The sequence below is a fragment of the Octodon degus genome, unplaced genomic scaffold, assembly GCF_000260255.1.
Source record: "Octodon degus isolate 3935 unplaced genomic scaffold, OctDeg1.0 scaffold00062, whole genome shotgun sequence".
NCBI lineage: Eukaryota > Metazoa > Chordata > Mammalia > Rodentia > Octodontidae > Octodon > Octodon degus.
The window spans coordinates 8,383,404-8,406,583 of NW_004524638.1; the positions used below are offsets into that span (position 1 = coordinate 8,383,404).

The window sequence follows — 23,180 nt, forward strand, 5'->3', positions numbered from 1 at the left end:
CCAGTCCTGCAGATGTTTAAGGTGGTGCATAGGTGAGGAAGTGGTTTAATTTTTGGATATTATTTCCTATCTTTTAAGAATAAAAAATAGGTTCAAAAAAAAAAAAACAGGTATACACAGAAGTCATTTTCCTGTGTATAAAGAAATATGAATGAAATTAAAATGTTTAAAAGCATTCACTGTCAAAACTATTTCAAGGGGCTGGGGAGATGGCTCAGTAGAATAAGCGCTTGCCTGGCAAGCACAAGGGCCTGAGTTCTGCAAAAAAAAAAAAAACAACAAACTATTTCAAGAGCCCAATAAATTCTACACACAGTAATGTCCCGTAGCTCTTTCGGTACTCTTGAGAATGGCAGGCAGTTGGCCTTTTTGTCACTCAGATGTTTTTATCCTTGTTTCTTGAGTTTCTGTTTTGGCCGTCATCTTTTTCTGGTGTTTGCTGAAGTTCTTGGCGGTGCTAAGAAGCGCATGGGGGAGACGCTGTGTTTCCCTTCACCAGGCCTCTCACCCCGTCACTGCCTCCTTCCGGTCAGGATGGTGTGGAGTTGCTTTGGAGAAGTTATGTTCTTGGTGATTCTTTCTTTTCCTGTTCTTTTGCTGGAACAATTTGCTTTTTACACTCGGCGATTTTTTCATGTGCTCCTGTAATGCTGCATTCTGTTTCTTTGTAATTTCTCATGGTTTTCCAGATCTCTGAGATTCGTATCATACACCAGTGAAGCTTTGCCTATTCAAAACTTGCATTGAGGCAAGTGTGATCAGCATATGTTGGTCTTGAATTGTTTTAATTTCTTTCATCCTCTGCTTTCTCTGTTTCATAAAAGTATGAGAGGCCCCTCTTCTTTGGGTCCACAGTTGTACCATTTACTCACATATTTTACTAGCTGACTGATTCTCTAGTCTGCTCCAGCACCACCCTAGGAATCATTTCCTCATGACATGGTGGTTGATTTTGGCTGCCGTGGCATGCAAAGTAGTACCCTGTCTTTTTTAAATGAAACTTACTTTTATTTCATGTTAAGTTCTGTTCACGGAACTTGTAAGTCAGCAAACCGTATGTGTTCAGCCTAGATGTCAGTTCAGAACTTTTTGTTGTACCCTATTGCTCCAGTCACTTCGCTCTTCACATGTTTCAATTTTAGTTATCATATGCACATAGTTTAGTGTACGTTGATACAGAGTATGTAACTTACCTAGCGAAATAATATTAGCGCTATGAAAGTGTTTATGTTGAAAGTAGCTCAAAGACTTTGAAAGCAGGTGCTTTTGAAAGGTCTCAGTTAACAAATGATATGAAGCGAGCTGGAATTCACCTTCACAGAACTTTCCATCCCTTAGTGAGGGGAGCGATGGGGAAGTAGGCAGAGCTAAGAACTGCCATGTCAAGGTCTCGGTGACCTCATTACATGCCATGAACAATGAAGCAGCAATATCAGCAAGAGTGAAAAGAGGGAAGGGAGAGCTAGAGGGGATGAAAAGATGCTCTATTATGTACTTCTGCTTCCCAACATGCTGTAAAATGTATGAACTCATAAAAGAGTGTAATGGCTAAAATTTAAGATGGAATTTCCATCCCTTATAGAAAAAGAAAACAAGTATTACGCTTACACAAGAAAATGAACTTAAATGAAATTGGTAGTTTTTAAAGAGCTGGTTATTGGAATTATCTTTCAGTTGTTTCAACAGTGGAGCTTTGGACCAGGGAGGTAGCTCAGTGGCACAAGTGCCTGCCTGGCAATTGCAAGGTCCTGAGTTTGTTCCCTGGTACTCAAACAAAAGAAAACCAAAACAAAAACAGTGGAGCTTTGAATTTGTAAATGTCTACATATGAATAGTTAATGATTCAAGTTGAAGTCAACAAATCTTTATTCTCTGGAAATACATATATTAAAAAAACTTCACAAGCGCCATTCTCTCACGTCCTCATCTTCTTCAGCTCTGATGTAAGCGCTATTGTTGTATGTACCTTATTATAGCTTCACCCAGGCCTGCAGACAAGGAAAGGAGGAAGTTGTTGGCTGAGCCAGTGCGGGGCTGGGGCCCCTCAGGTGGGTGTCAGCTGCTGGTGGCTTCGGGACAGGTGCTGCAGGAGGCCTGCTGAGTCACACCTCCAGGCTAATCTCCATTGCCCGCCTCAGTCATGCATGTTTACTCTGCCTTTTAGCTCAGTGTTTTTCTTAGAAAATTTCGAATTTGTTGAGTCAGAGTCCCGGTTGCCTCTTGGTGAGGCCCTGGCATTGGACTCTGCCCTTGGCTCACTGCCCAGTTTAGGCAAGAATGCTGCCAGGTCAGTTTAGTGCAGTCCTTGCTTTGTTTTCTTTTTTTTGTCCGAACCGGGAATTGAACTCAGGCCTGTGTGCTTGTCAGGCAAGTGCTTATTCTACTGAGCCATCTCCCCAGGCCCCTGCAGTCCCTGCTTTGCTATCTTACTACTTCCTCATCTCACCCTCCATAGCCATGGGCCTCTGGCCTGCCCTCAGCAAGGAGCTGTCGTCTGGCTTAGCCACAGTTCTCTCTATCACTGTTCCTCCTAGTAGTTTTCTAGCTACTGACCCCCACTGACCTTTGCTAAGTCCCCACTTGTGCTTGCATTTGGAGTTAAGCCAGATCTTTTTTCTTCTCTTGCAAACCCTCCCCCCAATGAGTAAAGGCTTTCTTACTAACAAGCATCAGAAGAAAGAAGTGCTACAATGTACAAACAGGAAATATGCTAGAAAAGATACAGACCATTTCTGAATGACCAGAGATGACTGGTGCCTCGACTTGGATCCCGTGGAGGAGTGTCTCAGGCAGAACCTCTCCTCCCTGGCTTTCCTCCTTCGTTTGCCCCTTTTTCTAATTTCCTTCAGGTGGGGATTTCCTGTGATCGAGGCTATTCAGTTCAGCATATATATAGTATTTACGATAACAGGTAATTTTTGTATGTGAATAGCCTTTTTAAAAGGTACTGTTAGCGAATTTATCTCTGTCCATCCCTGCTGCCCAGTTGCCTTTGAAGTCTTCTCCATCATACTTTTCTCTTGCTGGTTCAGCTGCCTGAAATACTCTCTCCACCATCTTGGGTTACCTAAATTCTCATTTGTCTTTCAAAGTCTACGTTAATGTTGGGTTAGCAACACGTCTGGTGTTCAGACGTCTATTTGTGGGCAACCTACCCACCACAGACTGGGAGAGTCTCCTTCTAGTTATAGGTGTTGAAGGATATTTTTAAAGTAAGAGAAGCACTCCCCCCACTGTTAAATCTCACCTTGGATCTTCTTATTCCCCTTGTCCCCTTATATTCTACAGCAGGTTTTTCCAAAAACAGCACCTACCTTTTTGAGTTGGATAATTCTTTGCTGTGAAAGTTGTCCTATATATTGTGGGATATTTGGTAGCATCAGGACCTCAACCCTAGCTGCCAGTAGCACTGCCTTCAGAAGTGAGGACCAAAATGACATTGCAAGCCATCGGGGTGAGGAAGAGAGATTAGGAGGAAAGAGATGCTGCAGTTGTTCTCGATTGAGAGCCCCCTGCAGGCATCGTGGTGTTCAGGTGTTCTAGGTACATTATGTTCCTGCACTGTCCCGACCCGCGGGTTAGTCAACGAGGACCCTAGAGGGGGAGTGGGGATGAGAAGGGACAGGAGACACAAAGAATGGGGACAAGACAGGATTCTGATCAAGTCCCGTTTATTCAGGGGAGGTGCTGGGTATATATAGGGGGTGTAGGAATGAGGAAGTCTCGGTTCTTGGAGTCAGCAGGTATCTAGGCAACGGGGGAAAGTGTCACCTCTGGGGCATAGCACGTGATTCACGGGGAGTGGGCAAGGTGAGAAGGACCGTAAACTTAACTCAGCAGGGGAATAGAAACTTAAGAAAACAGCTGACACTATTATAAAATGGATACCAGTTAATGGCTTCCCACACTGCACACCCGTGTATGCAGTGCCCAGTGCCCCAGCCTCAGCTGTCCTCAGGCCCAGCTCTCTTGTCTTGCATCATCCTGGCAGAATTGTGCTCCGTTGTATGGCTTACAGTCTAGCTTACTATGTTACAACATTTTATTTGTAGCTCCCATACAGACTATGCATTTCTGTATCCCGTACTTTTTATATAGTAGTGGGAACAGAATTGGTTTTCAAAAGTGTTTGGTGAGGGGAGATAGCTCAGCGGCGTAAGTGCCTGCCTGGCAAGCGCAAGGTCCAGAGTTTGATCACTGGTAACATATTAAGTATTTGGTGAGTAAAGGAAATGAATGTTTTCTTACATTCTCTATATCTCCTTTTTCCTGACCGTAATTTAGGCTCATGTTGCACATAAGAGCCCTTGTCAGTTTGCAGGTGGGACGTCTTGACTGCTTTTGTCCCCTTCTAATCTCACCTTCCACAAAGATGCCTGGATGGGCTGTGGCAGAATAAATCTTACTCCTCTGCTTAAATACCATCAGCACTTCTTGTTGTGCCTGGTAGCATAACGGTCTGGTCTCTTCCAGCCACTCATTCCCTGTGTGTCTCTCCAGTAGCTGAAAGGCCAGTGACCCTGAAGTACTGTTCTGTTTCACAAGCTGAAGGCATTCTTGTCTGTCCACTGTGTCTTGTCTTCTACTAGGTAATTCTGATTCAGCCTTCTAGATTCAGAGCAGGGATTTCTTCTGTCTGAAAGCTTCTAAGCTAGCCACCTGGCTAGGTTGGATGTTCGCTTCTGTATCCTGTTGTACCAATATTTACTTCTAATATTGTATCATTGACTGTTAATGGCTCTGCCTTACTAGTTTTGAAGTGAGTCTTTTGAGAGCAGGAGATATATCCTTCAGTTTTGTTGCTGAGAAAATACCCAACACCCCAAGTTAAAGGAGGAAAGGCTTAGTGTAGCTCATAGTTTGTAGTTTTCAGTTCATAACTGTTGACGCCTAGGCAGGGCAGCATGGCACAGGGCATCGCAGTGGAGAAATAGTTCATGGTGAGCAGGAGGCAGTGCAGCAAGCAGCAGGTGACCACAGCAGCCCTCTTTTTGTCCCTTGTGTATTCAGGGTACTCAAATCAAGACTTGGAGGGAAGCATCCCATTTTCCACACTTTGAGCTATGCCAAAGCAATCCTTGGACTGATAGGAATCACAAACCCTAATCCCAGCATCACATACTCTTCTAGATCTAGGCATTCTGAAAAGCTACCCATGACTCCATGAGGCTTTGGGAAGACATCTAGACAAAAGCCAAAATAATATCTTACTCAACTTTGTGTCCCTTGGGTCTAGCACAGTGGCTGAAAAGTGGCTGGTACTTGGATATTGTTTGAATGGATGTGCAGATGAAAAGTTTAGGAACAGGAACTTATTTTTTTAAAAGTTTCCAACAAAGACTCTTAATAATTAACTGATTGTTTTATTTTTGCTTTTTGTAGATATTGGTATCAACCTGACAGATCCTATGTTCAGAGGAATTTATAGAGGGGTTCAGAAGCATCAGGGTAAGTGTCTCTTTTATGAAGGTAAATAGTTTCCTGAGAAAGACCCATTTTTCTGTTATATAGAGGTCTTGAAATATAAATCCACTTTTGAGAAATGTTGGACTTGTGTAAAACAAAGGGAAACACGAATCAGCTATATTGGCAAACTATGGCCGCGAACATTTGTAAGGCACTTGTCCCAACAGAATTTTAAATCAGCCTTCTACTCATCTGTAGAAGTTTATAATTTTGAGTACAGAACTTTGAATAATTATAAGTACAAGGCCAAGTAATAGTCTCTGTACAGTGTGTTGAGCAACTGAACAATTGGGTACATAATCAGAAAACAGAGTGTCCACCTCAGTTCATCTGGTTTTTCAGAAACATTTTCACCTAGGTGCCAGATTAGCAGTGTGACTGAGAGGCAGGGACTGCTGTCTCCTCTGTCCCTTCTGTCCATGTCTCGCTCAGCCGTACTGTAGCTGCTATACTTTTTTTTTTTTTTTTTTTGCCATACCAGGGATTGAAATCGGGACCTTGCACTTGCCAGACAAGCACTTATTCTGCTGAGCTGTCTCCCTGGCCCTTGTAGCTGCGCTCTTACGCGTGACTAGATAATTGTGCTGTAAAGCGAGGGCAGGCTCAGCCTAAAGCAGAATGGGTGTTTTTAATAAATGAGCGTAAAATAAAAGAGGAACTAAGACAGCACGTACACAGGTTCCCTAAGATGAATGGGACCGTTATTATTTCCTAGTTGTACCAATAAACTTAGTAAATTTGAAAAAACATGTAAGCTAGTTTATAATACAAGGTCTTTTTAAGCTGAGCGCTAATTAAGCAAGGAATGGCAGCAACAAGTTTTTGAAAGCATAGTTTCTGCAGTGTTTCTAGTCTGTGAATATTGCCTCAGAAAATTTATTATACTCATTATATAAATGCAAACAAGAAAATTTGTTTTACCATTAAGAATGAAGTAAAACTATACATTTCAACAAGCTACATTAGTAATTTTATTGTGTTCTTAGGTGAAAGCTTTTCTAAATATAGGGAATGTTATCTGTCATTTGAAAGAAAATAAATATTAATTTTCTCAAACTTGCCCTCAGCGCTTACCTTTTCTACATCATTTATTTTTTATTTTTTTGTACTTTAGAGAAAGGTCTACAGGGTGTTCAGGGTCTTACTGCTAGAGCAGACTCGTAGTAATCCGCCTGTTTACAGCCTCCCAAGAGCTGGGATTACAGGCGCGTGCGCCACCATGCCCCGTCTCAGTTGCCATCTCAGCATGCCCCAGGGGTGGGGCTAGCACGGCAGGCCCAGAGATGGAACCCCTGTCCCCTGCGTCTGCTTGCACGCGCTTTAATCCGCTGAGCTATTTGGCTCAGCTGATGATACGTTTCGGATGATATTTTCATGTAATGCTCACATAGTACAATTGGGCTATTGAGTAAATTCTACGTTTCTTGCCTTTGTACTAACATTTCATATTTTGTGATATGTGTAGGTGTGTTTATGAAATAAATTATTGTCGGTAACGGCATTACTACTGTTTATATTATCTAGCAAAACCAGTTGCTGTATTAGGTAATAAAGGTAATATTTTTGTCATAAAAGAAATTTTGTAGCCACTTTAGGCATAATAGTAATTTAATTACTATCACATTTAGTCTTATACTTAAATATGAAATTAATAATGGATTTCTGTGATATTATAGTTTACTATCTTTTTATTTGTGGCCTGTCAGAATTTAGTCATTAATATTGATTTTCCTAGGCTGGAGCGGTAGCTCAGCGGTTTAAGTGCCTGCCTGGCAAGTGTAAGGACCTGGGTTCGATTTCTAGTATCACATGGCATATGGGGCCTCGCGTGCTGAGCTGGCCACTGAAACCACGTGTGATGGCGCATGCCTTTAATCCCAGTGCTGGGGAGGCTAGGACAGGAGGATCACTAGGAGTCCAAGCTGCATAGCGAGACTCTGTTGCAAATAAATAAATAAATAACAGATTTTTTAAAATATTGATTTTCCCAGAAAAGTTTATTGTCACTTAACAGTGAATAAAATGAATAGCAAAAAACAACTGTCAGGTGAAACAGAAAACAGTTTTCCTCAATGCAAATAGTATTTAGAGAAAAGCTCCAACCCCAGCATGACATTTATGCAGAAATGTTGTCTTTGGGACTCATTGCAGGTATACTTAGAAAAGCCCTCGTAAAAATAAGCCTAATAATTATTTCCTGTCCAAAAAAATACAGTACTAGCAAATGGTAACATGACTCAGATTGTAATTAGTGAATTCTTTAGTTGGAACCTCCTGATTTTTGTCACTCTCTCCCTTTTTGGTCAACAGGATAAAAGCACAATTGAATTATTCATGTAGTTTGCCTTAAATTTGAGTCTGTTTTCAAGAATGTAGATGTGCCTTTACGTTGGTCTGTGTGCTTATCTCCAGAGGAGATGGCCGTGGCTGAGTGCGCTTCTGCTTCATGTATGGCCTCTCTTACACAGATGACTTGCAGGAGGTGATCGAGAGAGCCGTCCAGGTTGGTGTGAAAAAGGTAATGTCTGTTTTCTTACTTGTTAGCTTTTTTATTTTTACAATAAATTTTAATGAACATTCTGTAGAGTATAAGGAAATGAGCACTGCCACATTCTTGGGCATATATTTGCTATTAATTTGTAGTAGCATATTAATAGAAATGAAATATCAATCGATTGTGTTCACAGCTATTTAAGTTACACAGATCTTATGTGTAGTTCTTCCACATGATCGGAAATGTGTAAGTGGTGTAAAATCTCTTTAAAAATACGTTTAAAGCCTTTATGAAGTACTGGGTTCCCTAAGAGGCAACTTTTAATAAATTTATAGTATAATTCAGCATTTGTAAGAATAGACAATAATCAGAAAGACATATATCTGTCACAAGTTGTTTATGAATATACCAGTTCAGATAACTGAGAAGATACTTTAATTTTTATAGGAGTAAAGTTCCTGCTAATTTTTAGAGCACTCTAATAAGCAAGGGAATGTATCCAGCTCAGTATCAAATTCTTTGAATAGATGTTTCTTTAATTTGCTTCTGTGAGTAGCAAGCTTCCCCCCACCCTCACAGGATGGTGTCTGGGTACTCAGTGGTTACTGGTTCTAAGTTGAGGAACTTAAGTTCTAAAAAATGACAGGGCTCACTGAGTTCTCCAATCTCCAACTCTAAAATTCTATGTTATGTTCACAAATACTAAAAGGACAAAGGTCATGGAATTGTCATTATGAAATCACTTCCTGCTTGGTGAATTATTTTTCTCAGTGTTAAAACACTAAGCTCTGAAAGTTTAGTGTGAGTCACAAACAATTTAACACTAACAATTCTGATTACACAAAGACAAATACCCATGCACAGCCAGCTTAGGGCTGACAGAGCTGCTCTGGGTGTTCCTTGGGTGTGGTCTCCTTTTAGGGCATTGCAGATTGGAGGGCTGATCCCAGCCTTAGGCTTCCCGCCTTTGCAGTGTGAGGTATTTCTCTCTCGATACGCATTTTCTCACTTGTAGAAAGGGATGTGAGCGTACTGAATTGCTGCAGCTGCGGAGGGCATTAGTACAGTGGTCTTGGGTGTGTGCGCGTGGCGGACGCAGCCATCGCTGCACGTGCCGTCAGCATTTGCCCAGTGCACACGGGCTTCGCAGGTGTAAGTGAAGGAAGAACCGCCTTGATTAAAACCTTTGCATCATTGAAGGACTAGATGTGAGCAGTAGATTTGGCTTTTGAGATTAGATCATGTTATAAAAGCGAGTTTCCCCTTTTTTTTCAGAACCGGGGATTGAACTCAGGCCCTTGAGCTTGCCTGGCAAGCGCTTATTCTACTGAGCCATCTCCCCAGCCCCCCCCCCCCCCCCCCCGTATGTGTATGAGCGCGTCCTGTGTCCTGCAGGCACCTGAGGCCTGCGTAACGAGTGCGGAGGCGGCCCTGAACCTGAGCTCAGGGTCGAGGGGAAGCTATACGAGCACGCCGGAGTCGCATTTGGGGCTCTGCTGTTGTTTTGAGTGCATTCTCCTTTGTGCACCTGGAAGGGGTCCCCCATTTTAGCGCAGTGCTACTCTTGAGGTGTGCCTTAAAAACATAGGTCAGTATACTTGAAGCACTTATTTGAGGTAACGTGTGCCTTGCTGGCACTGCCAACACGTGGTTTCCTAGTGCCATCTTCATCTTACCAGAGAGCAGATGGCACTCTGCCCCGGGGCTCTGTGGCACTGTCGTAGAGCTTGTGGCTGCAGTAGCAGCTCAGCGCTGCTCGAGCTGGTCGGCCCAGAAACCTCTCCATTCTGAAATATTATCGAAGGCCTCCAAGAGTTTTTGGTTGTATGTTTCCAAACTATAGTATTTATTTTATTTTTTTTTTTTATTTAAACATTCACGGTATTTTTCAGTCAAGCCTCGTAACTTCATTATAATGAAAGAGACACTGCCGTCACCTCCCTCAACTCACCGTCCCTCCCTCGGACACACCTAGCCCATCGTTCTTGCCACTGTCTGAAGCAGTTCTGCAGTCCACTTTCAGGAGTGTCTGCGCTTGTGCTGTCCTGGCCGCAGGATGGCCTCAGTGCGCTTCGCTTCGAGGTCATTTGGACTTTGGGGAGAGCCAAGGCCGCACAGTAGCAGGTCAGGGACTGAGGTGGGTGGGGACACACTTTTTGCCCCAAGCCCACCTTACTGTTGGAGCGCAGTCTGCAGGAGCATTCTCTGTATTTTTTATTACACCTAGTAAGGATACCCAGAAAGGGATTTCCAGAACTGTTTCCAAAGGTGGTAGGAATGATGGCACAAGTGTGTTTGAAGTGAGCGGTAGGAATTTAAGGGGGATTAATGGCAGTCTCTTACTGTAAGAAATTGTTTTAAATGTATATATTCATTATACTTTGATCATACCTCCTATCCAATATTAGGAATTAGAATAAAAAATACAGTAAACTACTATGTAATACATTATTTATAAGCAATAACTAGTTTATGGAAACCTTAGCAACAAGTGGGATTATGTTGTATTCTTTCAGGTTGTTTCGTTTTGTTCCACTTCTTATTTGGGATAAGGTCTTGCTGTGCAGTCCAGGCTGGCCTTGAACTCACTGTGCAGCCCAGGCTGGCCTCGAACCTGTGGAAAATCTCCTGCCTCCGCCTCCTGAGTGCAGGCTTACAGGCATGGGTCATCGTGCCTGGCCTCTTTTGGATTTCTTAGTGACTGGGTTAAAAGCAGATTGCCGAGTCTGCACTGATTCTCTCCTCGGTCTGGTGTGATCGTACGCCACGCGGCCCCTAGAGGATCTCATCGTGTGCGGTTATAGAGCGAGAATGAAAGCTGCAGATGGTGTCTTAGCGTTAGTATGAGAGTAGTTCTGACCTCACATACCTGGGAATTCTGAGGCCCCATGTGGACAGTCGTTGAATTGGTCACCATTATTGAACTACTGGTTTAGATGATCACTGGTTTAGAATAACTGAATTCTAAATTTGTGGTCATTAGTTCTTTGATCTTATATGACACATGACCTGCGTCTTCAAGGTACTAATAGCAAAGGCAGACACATAAACATTTTTTTCTTTGTGCTACTGAGGATTGGACCCAGGACCTTCTCACTGAGACACCTTTTAAAGATATTTTTGAGACAGGGCTTGCTAAATCACCAGGTTGCCCAGGCTGAGTTCAAACTTCAGATCTTCCTGCCTCAGGCTCCCAGAGTGCTGGGATCGCCAGCAGGTGCCACCAGCCCAGCTGCAAGTGGGTGGAGAGACATGTGAGGCATGTCGGTGGGCGGTTTAGAGTAGCCAGGGACCATGCTATGTAGGGATGATTTTTCTGAATTGAATTTTAAAGGAAGGGTAGCTGTGTGACCCTCAGAAGAAAACATATTGTGCACTGAAAAAGTGACAAGAGGCTTGGGGCACGGCGGTGTCGCCGTTAGCTTATTTTCTCTCTTTCCATTTCAGTTCATGATCACAGGAGGAGATCTACAAGACAGTAAAGAGGCTCTACAGTTGGCGCAAACAAAAGGTATCCCATTACTTTTCCCAAAAATGAATTAAGTAATTTTGAAGACGTCTCAGGAGTCTTAGATACAGTACAGCAGATCAGTGACTCTAGCTCGGTAGGGAAGACGGGCTGATTTCGGAGCGACATGATTAGGGTGGCGCAGCTCAAAGTGTTTGCCGCGGTGTCCGCGGCCTGAGAAACTCCCGGAGGCTAGGTCATGAGAATAAAGTAATCCAGTGCATGACTTATCCTCAGGTATTCCTAATGTGTAATGTGGGTGTCATAAAATCCATAAAATTTGAATCTCTTTTTATTTACTCTTTTTAGCTAAAGCTGTGAGGGATCTGTATATTAAATACTTACTTTGTGGCCCAAGTACAGATAATAATCCCACGCACATGCCCTCAGATGTCACTTCATGTCCATGTGTTTTACATTTACTTGAAGTCTTGAGTGTTTTGGGATGGATCAGCTGAATCGTGGTTACATAAAGCACGTCCCACATTTATTTGGGGCTCATATCTACATGCCTGATGTGCTAGACATTAAGGAATCTGGCATTCCATATAATGTGTCAAAATGTAGATGTACTAAAGAAGTGGAGGGCTGGGGAGATAGCTCGGTGGTCCAGACACCTGCCTGGCAAGTGCAAGGACCTGGATTCGATCCCCGGTGCCACGGCCACCAGAACTGGGCCTGGTAGTGCTCTCCTGTCATCCCAGTGCTGTGGAGGCTGAGACTGGAGGATCACTACAAGTCTGAGCTGCAAAGCGAGACCCTATACCAAGTAAATAAATAAAGATTAAAAAAAAAAAAATTAAGAAGTGGAGGTCGAGTCTGGCACCTTAGACCATTCGCCAACCTAGCACCTGTCCCCTCTGTGCCAGGGACCAAATCCAGTAAGAAGTGAACTACATCCAGCCCCTTTTAAGTTTTTTAGAGACAGGGTTCTAGCTGGCCTCACACTTGTGATCCTCTTGCCTCAGCCTCCAGAGTGTACAGGGTTCTTGGCAAGTGCCACCATGCCCAAATGAAGGACTTTGTAAAATACTTCTCCTCGGGATACAGTGATACCTTTTTTTTTTCTCTCTCTCTCTCTCTCTCTCTTATTGATTAGAGACATAAAAAGAGTCCTTTCCCACGAATTTGGGGATCCATAAGAATATTTCCTTCCATGCTGTCTGCCCCCACACACCATGGTTGTGAGACCTGCCCACCCATCTCCATGATTAGCCCCCTCTAGTCCTTGCTGTGTGCGCTGGGTCCTCACAGCTCAGCAAGGCTGCTTAGCTGGCCGTGGGGTGCACAGCTGTAATCCCAGCGCTCGGGACACAGGCAGGAGAATCCCGGGTTTGAGCCCAGCCTGGGACCAAGTTCATGAGACCCTGTCTCAGAGTAGGAAATGAAAAATAAAAAAGGGGCTGGGGGTGTGCCTCAGCATAAGAGCCTGGGTTCCAAGGAAAGAGGAGAAGGGAGGGGAGGAGTGGGGGGGGGGGAGAAGGAAAGAAGCGCTGCCCCTTACCTGTAGACACCTGTGGGAGAGCGAAGCCTCCAGAGCTCTCCCTCGGGCTCGGCCCCCAGAAGCCAGCCCGACTGCTCCTTTGGGCTCCTCGGCCTGACGGCTGCGGAAGGAAGCGTGGCCTCAGTGCGTCTGTCACTCTTAGAAGAAGAAATCCCCTTTCTCCTTCTGTGGGTAACTGCTACTGTTCAACACTGTGAGGCTCACTTTTTGATAATTTTAAGTTATATTAAATATATGGATCAAAACAGGCACATAAATAATGAATGTAAAAGACATAAGTAGCTGATAACATTTCAAGAAACTGTTTCACTGTTCGTGCTCTAATAATGCTTGGTGGTAGTAATAAGCTTTAGAAAGAGTAGAACTATTTTATTAATACATTGAGGCAATTTCCATACTCACCCTACTTTATTAATATTCCTTAAATTCTTATATGAATAACATTATGCAATTCTGGTAGACTGTACCAGCTCATGGCATTTGTTTAAAACCATTTATTCAAATTACTCTATGTTCTCTAGCTTGTGTGTATTGTCAGTACAAAAATGTATTTTGAAACTAAGCCCAGGGTGTTATTCTTTCTTGGGTGAGATATGTTTTTCAGCACCGTTGGTTGCCACCCTACCAGATGCGGTGAATTTGAAAAGAATAATCCTGATCTTTACCTAGAGGAGCTGCTGCTTCTTGCTGAAAACAATAAGGGGAAAGTTGTGGCAGTCGGGGAGTGTGGCCTCGGTGAGTGCCCGTCGCGCTGTTCAGGTAACACTGTTGAAAAGTGACTGACTTGGCTTATGTAAGTCCTCAGTAATTATTATTTTTTAATCTTTTAAAGATTTTGACCGGCTACAGTTTTGCCCCAAAGATGTTCAGCTGAAGTAAGTGATTTTTAAAATACTCCATCATTTGAAAATGTAGTTGGACTAAGCATGAGTATAGGTTTGTTCTTCTCTGTGTATATCAGAAGGAAATGAAACAAATTCCATGCATATTTGCACATCCTTCGTAAGAGATGGAAACACTTAGCCGCTTGATCATTGAATTTGGTCTGTTTTCGAGACCGGGTCTCCCTTGGTTGTCTGGTCTGGCCTCAAGCTAACAGTGATCGTGCTCCTGCCTCAGCCTCCAGAGCATACACGCATATATATCTAACGGCGTGCCTTTCGCTTGCGAGCTTAGTGCTGTGCCCCTGAACCATGCCCGCGCTAACTTGGCTTCAGTGGTAGCTCTAACGCATGGGTTTTACCTGCTGGAGACTCGGTGGCTTTTGTTTAGCTGGTGCATTCACCTGTCAGGCATTCTCGTGGAGGGAATTCAGTTCAGCTGTGAATGTGATTTCAGCGCAAGGGACGTCAAAAGGGGATTAGAAGGTCAGCCGCTGCTCCTGGGGGCTCTGATGCTGTCAGTTTGCAACCGTCAAGTCCTGTATCGGAGCTCCGTTAAGAACTTTAGTGGGATGAGAGTCAGGGGGTTGTAAAGAAGGATTGTGCCCGAGTCTTAATTTGAAACATGGATTTTTTTGTTGAACTTCAAAAACACCATAATTATCAAGAAAGAATCCATGGCTCTGGCTGCAAATCAGATTGGACAAGGACCAAATCAAATTTAGTGCTTTGATTTAATGTTGACCTTGCAGGGAGATTTGACTCTGAGCTCGTCCAGTTCAGCTTGTGACCAGAATCGTGGAAAGAACTGAGTTCCTGAACCAGAGTACCACTGTATTTAAACATTAGGATGACCTTCTGAAGGAAGTTAATTTGTTCGTTTATACAATAAATATTTATGGAACACTACTTGCCAACTGCTGGGAGCTTGGAGTTTATAGAAGTATGAATAAGGAAGGTATGCTGTCTGTCCCTGAAGGCCTGATGAAGATGAATAAAGAGCCGTCTGTCTCCAGTTAGTTTCTCCTCCCGCCCCCACTCCTGTTCCTCTTTGTGGTGCTGGGGAATCAAACCCAAGGGCTCTTGCGTGCCAGAGACGTGTCCTGCCACTGAGCTACACCCCTAGCCTTCTGCTTTAGGAGGTTGTTATATACAAAAGTGTTGAAGGTCAGGGAGGTAGCTCAGCGGCATGAGCACCTACCTGGCAAGCACAAGGTCCTGAGTTCAGTCCCCGGTACCTGAAAGAAACAAAAAAAGCTAGTCAGAGGCTCTCTTAAGATAACATCTAGCTTTATTATTTATAATTCTTGTCGTCTGATTTTAATGAAGCCAATTACTTGATGACCAGAGTATGCCCCAACACCCATCCTTCCCCTTTACTGAAGTCACAGTGGTAAAGAGCAGGTTTATTAGTGGAGTTGGTAATAACCTAGACTTGAAGCTCTAGAATTTCTGGTGTGTGAAAATCTATAACCAAGTGCAGTTAGAATAATGTTCTTCATATTCTTCTTTCAGAGCTCTTTATGTAAATGAGTTAGGTCACCTGTGTTGTTCAGGGACAGTCGTGCAGCTACCAGCAGTTACTATAGCTCTGTGTCTCTCTGGGACACCATGTCATCAGCTCCCTTAACCTTAAAGGTTCACATCGTCACTCTGAAACAGAAGCATTTGTCTTTGACAGGTTCAGTTGTTCTCTGCTTCCACGTCTGCTGTGGGTGGGATGAGCTGTGAGTCGCTGCCCGTCGCCCAAGCGAGGCAGTGGCAGGGTCCCCCAAGGCTTCCTGCTCATGGAATTCTCATCTAGAAGAAGTTAAAACTGCTTATAAAACGCAACCAAAATGCTTTAAGCCCAATTTGGGGTTAGTGAAAGCATGGGCAACATTGGTCATGTTAGCGTTTTAAGGAGACTTCCATCATGAGGTCAAGACGGGCACTTAATACGTGTGTATTAAGGATATAGTTCCTGCTGTGGCTCACAGAACGTCACTTGTCTAAGTAAACGTGGGGCGGCGACCACCATGTTTTTGTTTCGCTCAGTCTCACGATTATTTTCACTTTCGTTTCTGTGGGTACTGCTTGGTACTTCCTAGCAGTCCTCTCTCCCACTGCTTGTCTTCTTGCTGCTGGGCGTCCTGGGCTCTGAGTGCGCACTGGACAGGAGGCTGGCAGCAGCGTAACTGCGAGCGAGCCCAGCAGACATGGGAGCTGTGTCCATGATCTGTTTGCGTCTATGAATGTGTGGAAGTGCACAGCTTGGGTATTGTTGAGTCAGAAACTTGAACTTATCACCTACTTGGATTCAGTTTTGATCCTTGCTCTTTGTGTGAAGTGACAGTAACTTTTACAATAGCACATGAAAGTCTGACTGCAGGCTGGGTACAGGGAGTGGCATGGCGCCTGTAATCTCTGCTCTTCAGGAGGCTGAGTCTTGAGGATCACAGGTTTGAGACCAGGTTGGGCAAGTTGGTAAGAGTGTGTCTCAAGATGGAGGGACGAGATGGGACAAGGTGGGGTGGCGGGCAGTGGGGCAGCTCCGCTAGGCATGTAGCACTGACTGTCCCTGGGTTCGATCCCGAGTCCCACAAGGAGAAACCTGTGCAATAACCCTGGAGAACGCAGGATTGCTTCCTTAAGTTGTGTATTTAAAGCTCTCTCCTAAGCCATTTTATGTCTGAATTCACAGTCTTGGTGCTGACATTTCTATGAAGATTCCTTTAATTTTAAAATCATTTATATCTGGGATTTAGCTCATTCGTGGAACATGTGACTGGCAAGCACTGGGCCATGGGTTCAACCCCCAGTGCCACCCAGAAAATGTCTTTTGAGTAATTATCTTTCTCATGCTAAAATAAAAAGTTTACTGAAGAAATTTTTAAACAAATGCAGATATTTTGAAAGCCATTTGAAAATGTCTTTTGAATAATTATATTTTTCATGTTAAAATAAAAAGTTTACTGAGGCAATTTTTTAACAAATGCAGATATTTTGAAAAACAATTTGAACTGTCAGAACAAACAAAATTACCAATGTTTCTTCATTGTCGAAACTCACATGATGAATTTTTGGGTGAGTTTAAAATAAAATTCTCATTTAGAATTTAAGAATTTTACAGAATCCTACCTACTTGCTAAAGGTTCTTTGTGTTAATTCACAGATATAATGAAAAGAAACAGAGATCGTTGTGTAGGTGGAGTGGTAAGTGTAAAATAGCTAAATATATGATGTTCAAAATGTCTTGGTTATTAAGGTTGGCCTATAAAGAAATTCACATGTCAGCAATAAAATTATTAAAACTTTAAAAATAAAGCTTTATCATTATTTGAAGAGCATGTGTGTTTACTGTTGGATTTGTTGGCCAGATGTGGGACAAACATAAACTGTTTTAAGATATTTTTGTTCAGAACACAAGAATGAGTACAGAATAATGGGGGCAGTGAGAGGCTCCTGCCACGTGATTCAGGTTGGCCTCGAATTCTCCAAGCAGCCCAGGCTGGCTCTGGACTCACAGCAATCCTGCTGCCTCGGCTGCTCAGCGCTGGAGTCACAGGCTTGCGCCGCCACATCCCAGAATGAGGACAGAGTTTTCTTCACAAGAACATCCCTTGAATGTACCTGTATACATTCTGATGCGGCTTTTGTTTTTCTTTTCTCCATTAGCTATAATTTTTAGCTTTTGAAAAAAATTATTTATTGGATACAGGGTGTCACTATGCAGTTCAGACTCATAGTGATCCTCCTGTCTCAGCCTCCCTAGCACTGGGATTACAGGTGTGCGCAGCCACGCCTGGTTTGGTGGCCAGCACAGAACCCTGGGCGGCATGGCATGGGGCACCAGGGATTGGACCCAAGTCCTTGTGCTTGCCAGGCAGCTGCTTAGGCTGCTGAGCTATTAATTAGCCATTCTTTAATGTTCTTCAGTTTAAATTTTGAGGAAAACAGAAACTGATTTTTATAGTATCTTGAACTATTTCATCATGTTTCAGATTTTTCTTGAGTTTCTCATCACCTGTGTTCATTCGCTGTTATTATTCTGACCTCCTCACTTTTTTCCTCTGATTTCTGTTCTGCTCTAACTAGTTGCCCAGTCATTGTAATCATCAGTCTTCAGCTATTTCCCATAAGTATTATCTGCGGTGTGAGTCCCGGACTCTCGAGAGTCTGCCTTAGAAGAGTGCTCCTGTGCACAGATTTTCAGGAGACACTTGTGCTTGGGTGTATAAAATCCATTGCACGCTGCGCACTGAGGAAGAGGGAACAGCCACCACCACCCTGCGCGCAGCTTCCTGCGCGTGCGTCCTAACGCTGTGACATGTGTACATTGTGTCTTGCTGTGTGCTGTTGCTCTGCACACCTCCTCTTAGCCTCCGGGCTGAAGTTTAGCCTTTAGGAGCTGTACTTGGGAGTTGAGAGGGGCCCCCATGAACATGCTTGTCATTACTGGTGGCCTTAGTGTAACCTCACACTCCACATTCATTTGCTTTGTTTCTAAATAAGATTTTCCTTGGGCTTTGCAAGGATTGTGATTTCCTAGGTAAGAGGACTGCAAATTCCAGGCCAGCCCGGTCGGTTTACAGAGACCTTGTTTCAAAATGGAAAGGGCTGGGGTTGTGGCTTAGAGCTCCCTGGGTTCAGTCCCCAGTACTACAGTAAGTTAATTAAATAAAAATTAAAATTGACTTGGATGATCCTTAGTAATTTAAATTTTAAAAAGTAACAATAAATACGACTTAACCACAAAGGAAGTTGCTATACAAATAATTTTTTGAAGTGGTTTATGAAGAATCACTTTTAAAATTGTTTGGATATTAATGGAGGCTGTTTTCTAGTCTAATAGGAATGCGTAGGGCATGAATAATTGCCTTATAGATAGTTAATATAGATACATTGTGGAGAATATGTCATGCACGGTGTGCTCAGACATTCTGGATTGGTGGTAACAACATTAAGTGGTAGGTGATCCCTTTTTATAAAGCAACATGAATAACTGTCTGAATCTAGGGTCTGTAAAGGTGAAAAAAGCTGTCCCAGTCCTTTCTGCTGGCTGAACTGACATTGTCAGCGGTTATCAATTTGCATTGACAGCAACATTCTCACCCCTGTATACAGCTTCAGAGTTCTGGGGGGTTTTTTGATATGCAGATAATATTTATGTGAAATAGCTGAAGATTGATAATACAATGACTGGGAAAACAAGTTAGAGCAGAACAGTGCTAGGGCTTGAACTCAGGACAGTTGCGCTTGCCAGCCAGGTGCTTATGCCACTGAGCAGTTTCCCCAGCTCCTGTATGTAGCTTCTTAAATTGCCTCTTAAGAATGATTTCTAGTCTAGAAAAAAATACCCTCAAACAGAACAGTTCAGTATTATTTCCAGTAGATCTTAAATTGTGTTACAGCATTTCCAACCCTTCCTCCTGCTTTTGCCTAAGCCCTGCCACTGCTCCACCTGCCTGGAGATTGTGCACTGATGCTGGTGTGGCAGCGACACACCTGAGCACAGTGGCGGGAAATTCTGGGCGGCTGATTCCTCGTCTTGGGAGGATGAGTGTGCAGCTGGGCCATCTCACTTGAAAATAAAAATGGGAACAAATTCGGTGTTTAAAACACTTTGATCCAGGGTGTATGTGTGCATGCATGTGTGTGTGTGCGTGCATGCGTGCTTAGAAAGTCTTAATCCATGTTACTTAGAATTTTGGAGAAAGAGTAATAATTATACCAATAAAATGACATCGGTGCATCCCCTAGGTACACTCCTTTGATGGCACCAAGGAAGCAGCAGCTGCTTTGACCGACTTGGATCTTTATATAGGGTTTAATGGTTGGTACGTTGTTCAGTTGTCTGGTTTTTATTAACTTGCTTATTGAACATATTTTAAAAATTATTTTACAGTGAGCTGCTGATCAAGGTTTATTTTTATTAAAGTGTGTTTTGTATTGATCGTTGCTTGAGAATTTCAATAATTATTTATGTAAGAAATTAAAGACTACTTATTACAAGTTGAAGCTCGATAATTGTAGGGTCCTAACCTCTCTCCTTGTAATGGAAATGGTTTACGTTGAATTCAGCAGCTAGCTTTCTCTAGCAAATGGTTCTGGGATCGTTTTATGCCTTTGAAACAGACGGTTCACAGCACTGTAGAGAGTTGTGCACACAGGTGTTAAGGCTACTGGGGTAACCACGCTTATGTCTCTAGCCCAAAAGGCCGGTCTGAAAGGAGAGGCAGGTGTAAAGCTGCTCGCAGCGTGAGAGTGACCGCGGGCTCCCAGCTTGGTAGCCTTTCTGCTGTGCACTGCACAGAACCTCACTTAGTGCAGTCACTAGCATGGCTCGGGACCTGGGCTTGTTTTTTGTCAAATATATGAGAGCGTCCACCACGATCTTCTCACGGGATGTCAAAGTAGTATAAGACTTGCTTTCTTAGTCACGTTCCACATTGTTGGGACAGAGTACCTGACACCTACAACGTAAAGGTTAAGATGGGCTTATTTGGGCTTACGAATTTTCAGAGGTTGCAGTTCACAGGTGGCTGGCTGGCTGCAGGGCAGAAGCGCCGCAGAGGGGGCTGCCCAGAGGAGTGCTGCGCACGTCCTGGCGGTCAGGCCCGGAGAATGTGAGAAGCGAGTGAGGGGAGGACACACCTCTTCCAGGGGTCATGCGCGCCTCCTGCGACCAGGCCCCACTCCAGCAGCAAGCTCAGCTGCCACACTCTCCAGCGGCGGAGCCCGCCAAGAGCAAGGGCCCCAAGGTCCAGCCACCGTCTGGAAGTCTGCCTTGGATGCATCAGTGTTTCTTTTCCTTAAAACGATCACTTTTCTGATTACTTATTTTTGACTAAACTGTTAGAATCATGAAATTATTTTCTAGAGAAGTTTAAATGTTGTAGAGACTTCTGGCATATTTAAATTAATGGTAAAATTAGTTTTTAAGTTAATATTCAAGGATTGGCCAAATAGCTCAGTGGATTAAAGTGCCTGCAAGCAGGCACAGGGGCCAGGGGTTCGATTCCTGGGTCTGCCATGCTTCCCCCCACCCTCGTGCTGAGGCAACAACTGAGACTGGGCGTGGTGCTGCGCACCTGTAATCCCAGCTCTTGGCAGGCTGTAAACAGGTGGATCACTACAAGTCTGATCTGGTAGTGAGACCCTGAACACCCCGTACTCTTCCCTAAAATACCAAAAAATAAAGAAAAATCAAAGGAGTACATGTATAGAGATTAGACTTACACTGCCGCAGCATGTCCCAGCCCTACAGCAGCTTTTCCAGAGGCAACTGCTTTGCTGCCACCGTGTTTCTGTGTAGCGTCATCACTGCTGTGCTGATCCCGGTCTGTTCTTGTTAAGCTGACATTGTAGTTCTTATAAACCATCGCAGCTCCTACCTCCATGTTCCTGCCAGTATAGTTGTTGAAAATGTTTTGGCTTTATGCATATTTAGTTATTACGTTCTGTGTGTATAATTTTGGCTGCTGACCCATGTGACATGCCATGATTGTGTTTCTTTTCTTGTCCTGTTTTAGAATAATTCTCTGGTGAGTAGGGTAGAGTGTCAAGTTGATAGGCTTTCAAAAATTTTTTTTCATTCATTCATTCATTCATTCATTCATTCAGTACAGGGTCTCCCTACGCAGCTTGGACTTGTAATGATCCTATTTTAGTCTCCCAGGACATGCATGCGTCACCGTGTGCGATTTTGGTGGCCAGCATCACGTGCCCAGGGTGCCAGGGATCTGTCCAGGGGTTGCAGGGATTGGTGAAGCCTGTTGCTGGGGGAGGGGGAGGGGAGGCCAGAAGCCTGCCTTGACGGTGTCTGCCGGCCCCTTCCCCACTGGTGTTGTGACCTGCTCTGCTTCCTTCCCACCTGACTGAGCAGCGCCGCTCTGCCATGCCCTTCTGCCGTGATGTTGCCACCTTAGAGCCGGGCAGCCATGGGCAAGTCCTCTGAAAACTGCCCTCTCCTTGAAAGCATGGGTGTCAGTTATGTCCCAGTGACAGGAAAGTGCTAAATCACTCCCCTTCCTCCCTCGATCTGTGTGTGCGCGTGTGTGTGTAAGTAAAAGAGAAAGACTGCGGATTATACCCAGGGACTCTCTCCTGACTGTATTCTCCCCAGTCCCCCCTCACCTTTTTTTTTTTCTGAGAGAAAATTCCCAGTGTGGAGGACCACTTGATGACTACCCTTGAAAGAATAGCAGTTGTCTCCATTTTGGCTAACCCCGGCCCTCTTTCCATGTCCTAATCTGTACAGAGCTGTACCTTCCCCCCCCCCCCAAATTGCTTTAAGCAATGCGAATCAGTCTAGTGAGGTGCTGATGTGTAGTGTTTAAAGCAAGGTGACAGCTTAGTGTTGCCCCACCCTGTAGCTCCCAAGAAATGTGTGAGCTGGATAGGCAGGCAGGAGAACGTGCTCCGAGCAAGCGTTGGCTGAGATCAAGCCTGGAGATAAGTGGCCTTGACATCTCAGGGCATAAAAAAAGACACATCAGAGCTGAAGCACCAACCCCCAAACATTATACTGCCTGCATTATGCAGATTACTCTTTCTGCCTCTCTCTGCATATTGCGGAGGTGATTTCAGGCCTACCTAGCCCAGCTCACAGCACTCACATACTTCCCTGCCACTTTCACAGTCACTCACCCCTGAGCTGTTCCCCTCTTGACAAATAAAATCTGTTTTCACCCCTGGATCGAGGTCTTTGTTCTGGATAACCATCATGGAAGCTGGACCTAGGACCCCTTGGTGCCCCACGACTATAAATATGCCTTAGTCTCTTTCTTCTCACCATGGGTTGCACTTGAAATGGTAGACTGGAATTAAACTTGCTAGAATTTCAATAGCTTTCCCATGGAATTACAGATAGAAACTTCCCAGACCATGAGGAGCAGGGGGAAGGGCTTTCAGTAGCCCCAGGTTGGCCTGGAATTTGGAGTCTTCCTGCTTCAGCCTCCTGAGTAGTGGCCTTACAAGCCATGGACAGTAACTCTTCATATATTTTTATTTGGCTTTTTTCAAAGTTGAACCTCACAGTTTGCACTGCTCTGTAAAATGTCTTTATCTGTTCTCTCCATGAGGAAACCTTTCAGTTTCTGTCTGGACCAGTCTCTTCTCTGAACTATTTTTAGACCCCATGTTATCTGTATGTGTTCGGATGGGAGAAATTTTTCATAGGAAGTAAAACTTTTGAATTTCAAACTTGTTTTACGTTTGAAAATTATTCTGTTCTTCCTCTTAAAAGTTTGCTTGGATAGCTCATGAAAGGGAGAGGGCACCCACTTTTGGAAGTCACTTTGACTGAGAACTGACACAGTCCCTTCAAGTCCGTTCCAGTGTTGA

At 43.9% G+C, this 23,180-nt stretch overlaps 1 protein-coding gene across 1 annotated transcript in view; it reads left to right on the plus strand.

The window, feature by feature from the left end:
* The window catches only part of Tatdn1 (TatD DNase domain containing 1), a 50,516-nt gene that overhangs the window by 13,311 nt on the left and 14,025 nt on the right, over nucleotides 1–23,180 (plus strand). Inside the window, exons 2-9 of the mRNA XM_004634428.2 lie at nucleotides 5,383–5,448; nucleotides 7,935–7,984; nucleotides 11,408–11,471; nucleotides 13,564–13,707; nucleotides 13,805–13,847; nucleotides 16,834–16,919; nucleotides 17,008–17,048; nucleotides 19,596–19,672. Coding sequence (XP_004634485.1) covers nucleotides 5,383–5,448; nucleotides 7,935–7,984; nucleotides 11,408–11,471; nucleotides 13,564–13,707; nucleotides 13,805–13,847; nucleotides 16,834–16,919; nucleotides 17,008–17,048; nucleotides 19,596–19,672 — 571 coding nt within the window. The remainder of the gene's footprint in view (nucleotides 1–5,382; nucleotides 5,449–7,934; nucleotides 7,985–11,407; nucleotides 11,472–13,563; nucleotides 13,708–13,804; nucleotides 13,848–16,833; nucleotides 16,920–17,007; nucleotides 17,049–19,595; nucleotides 19,673–23,180) is intronic.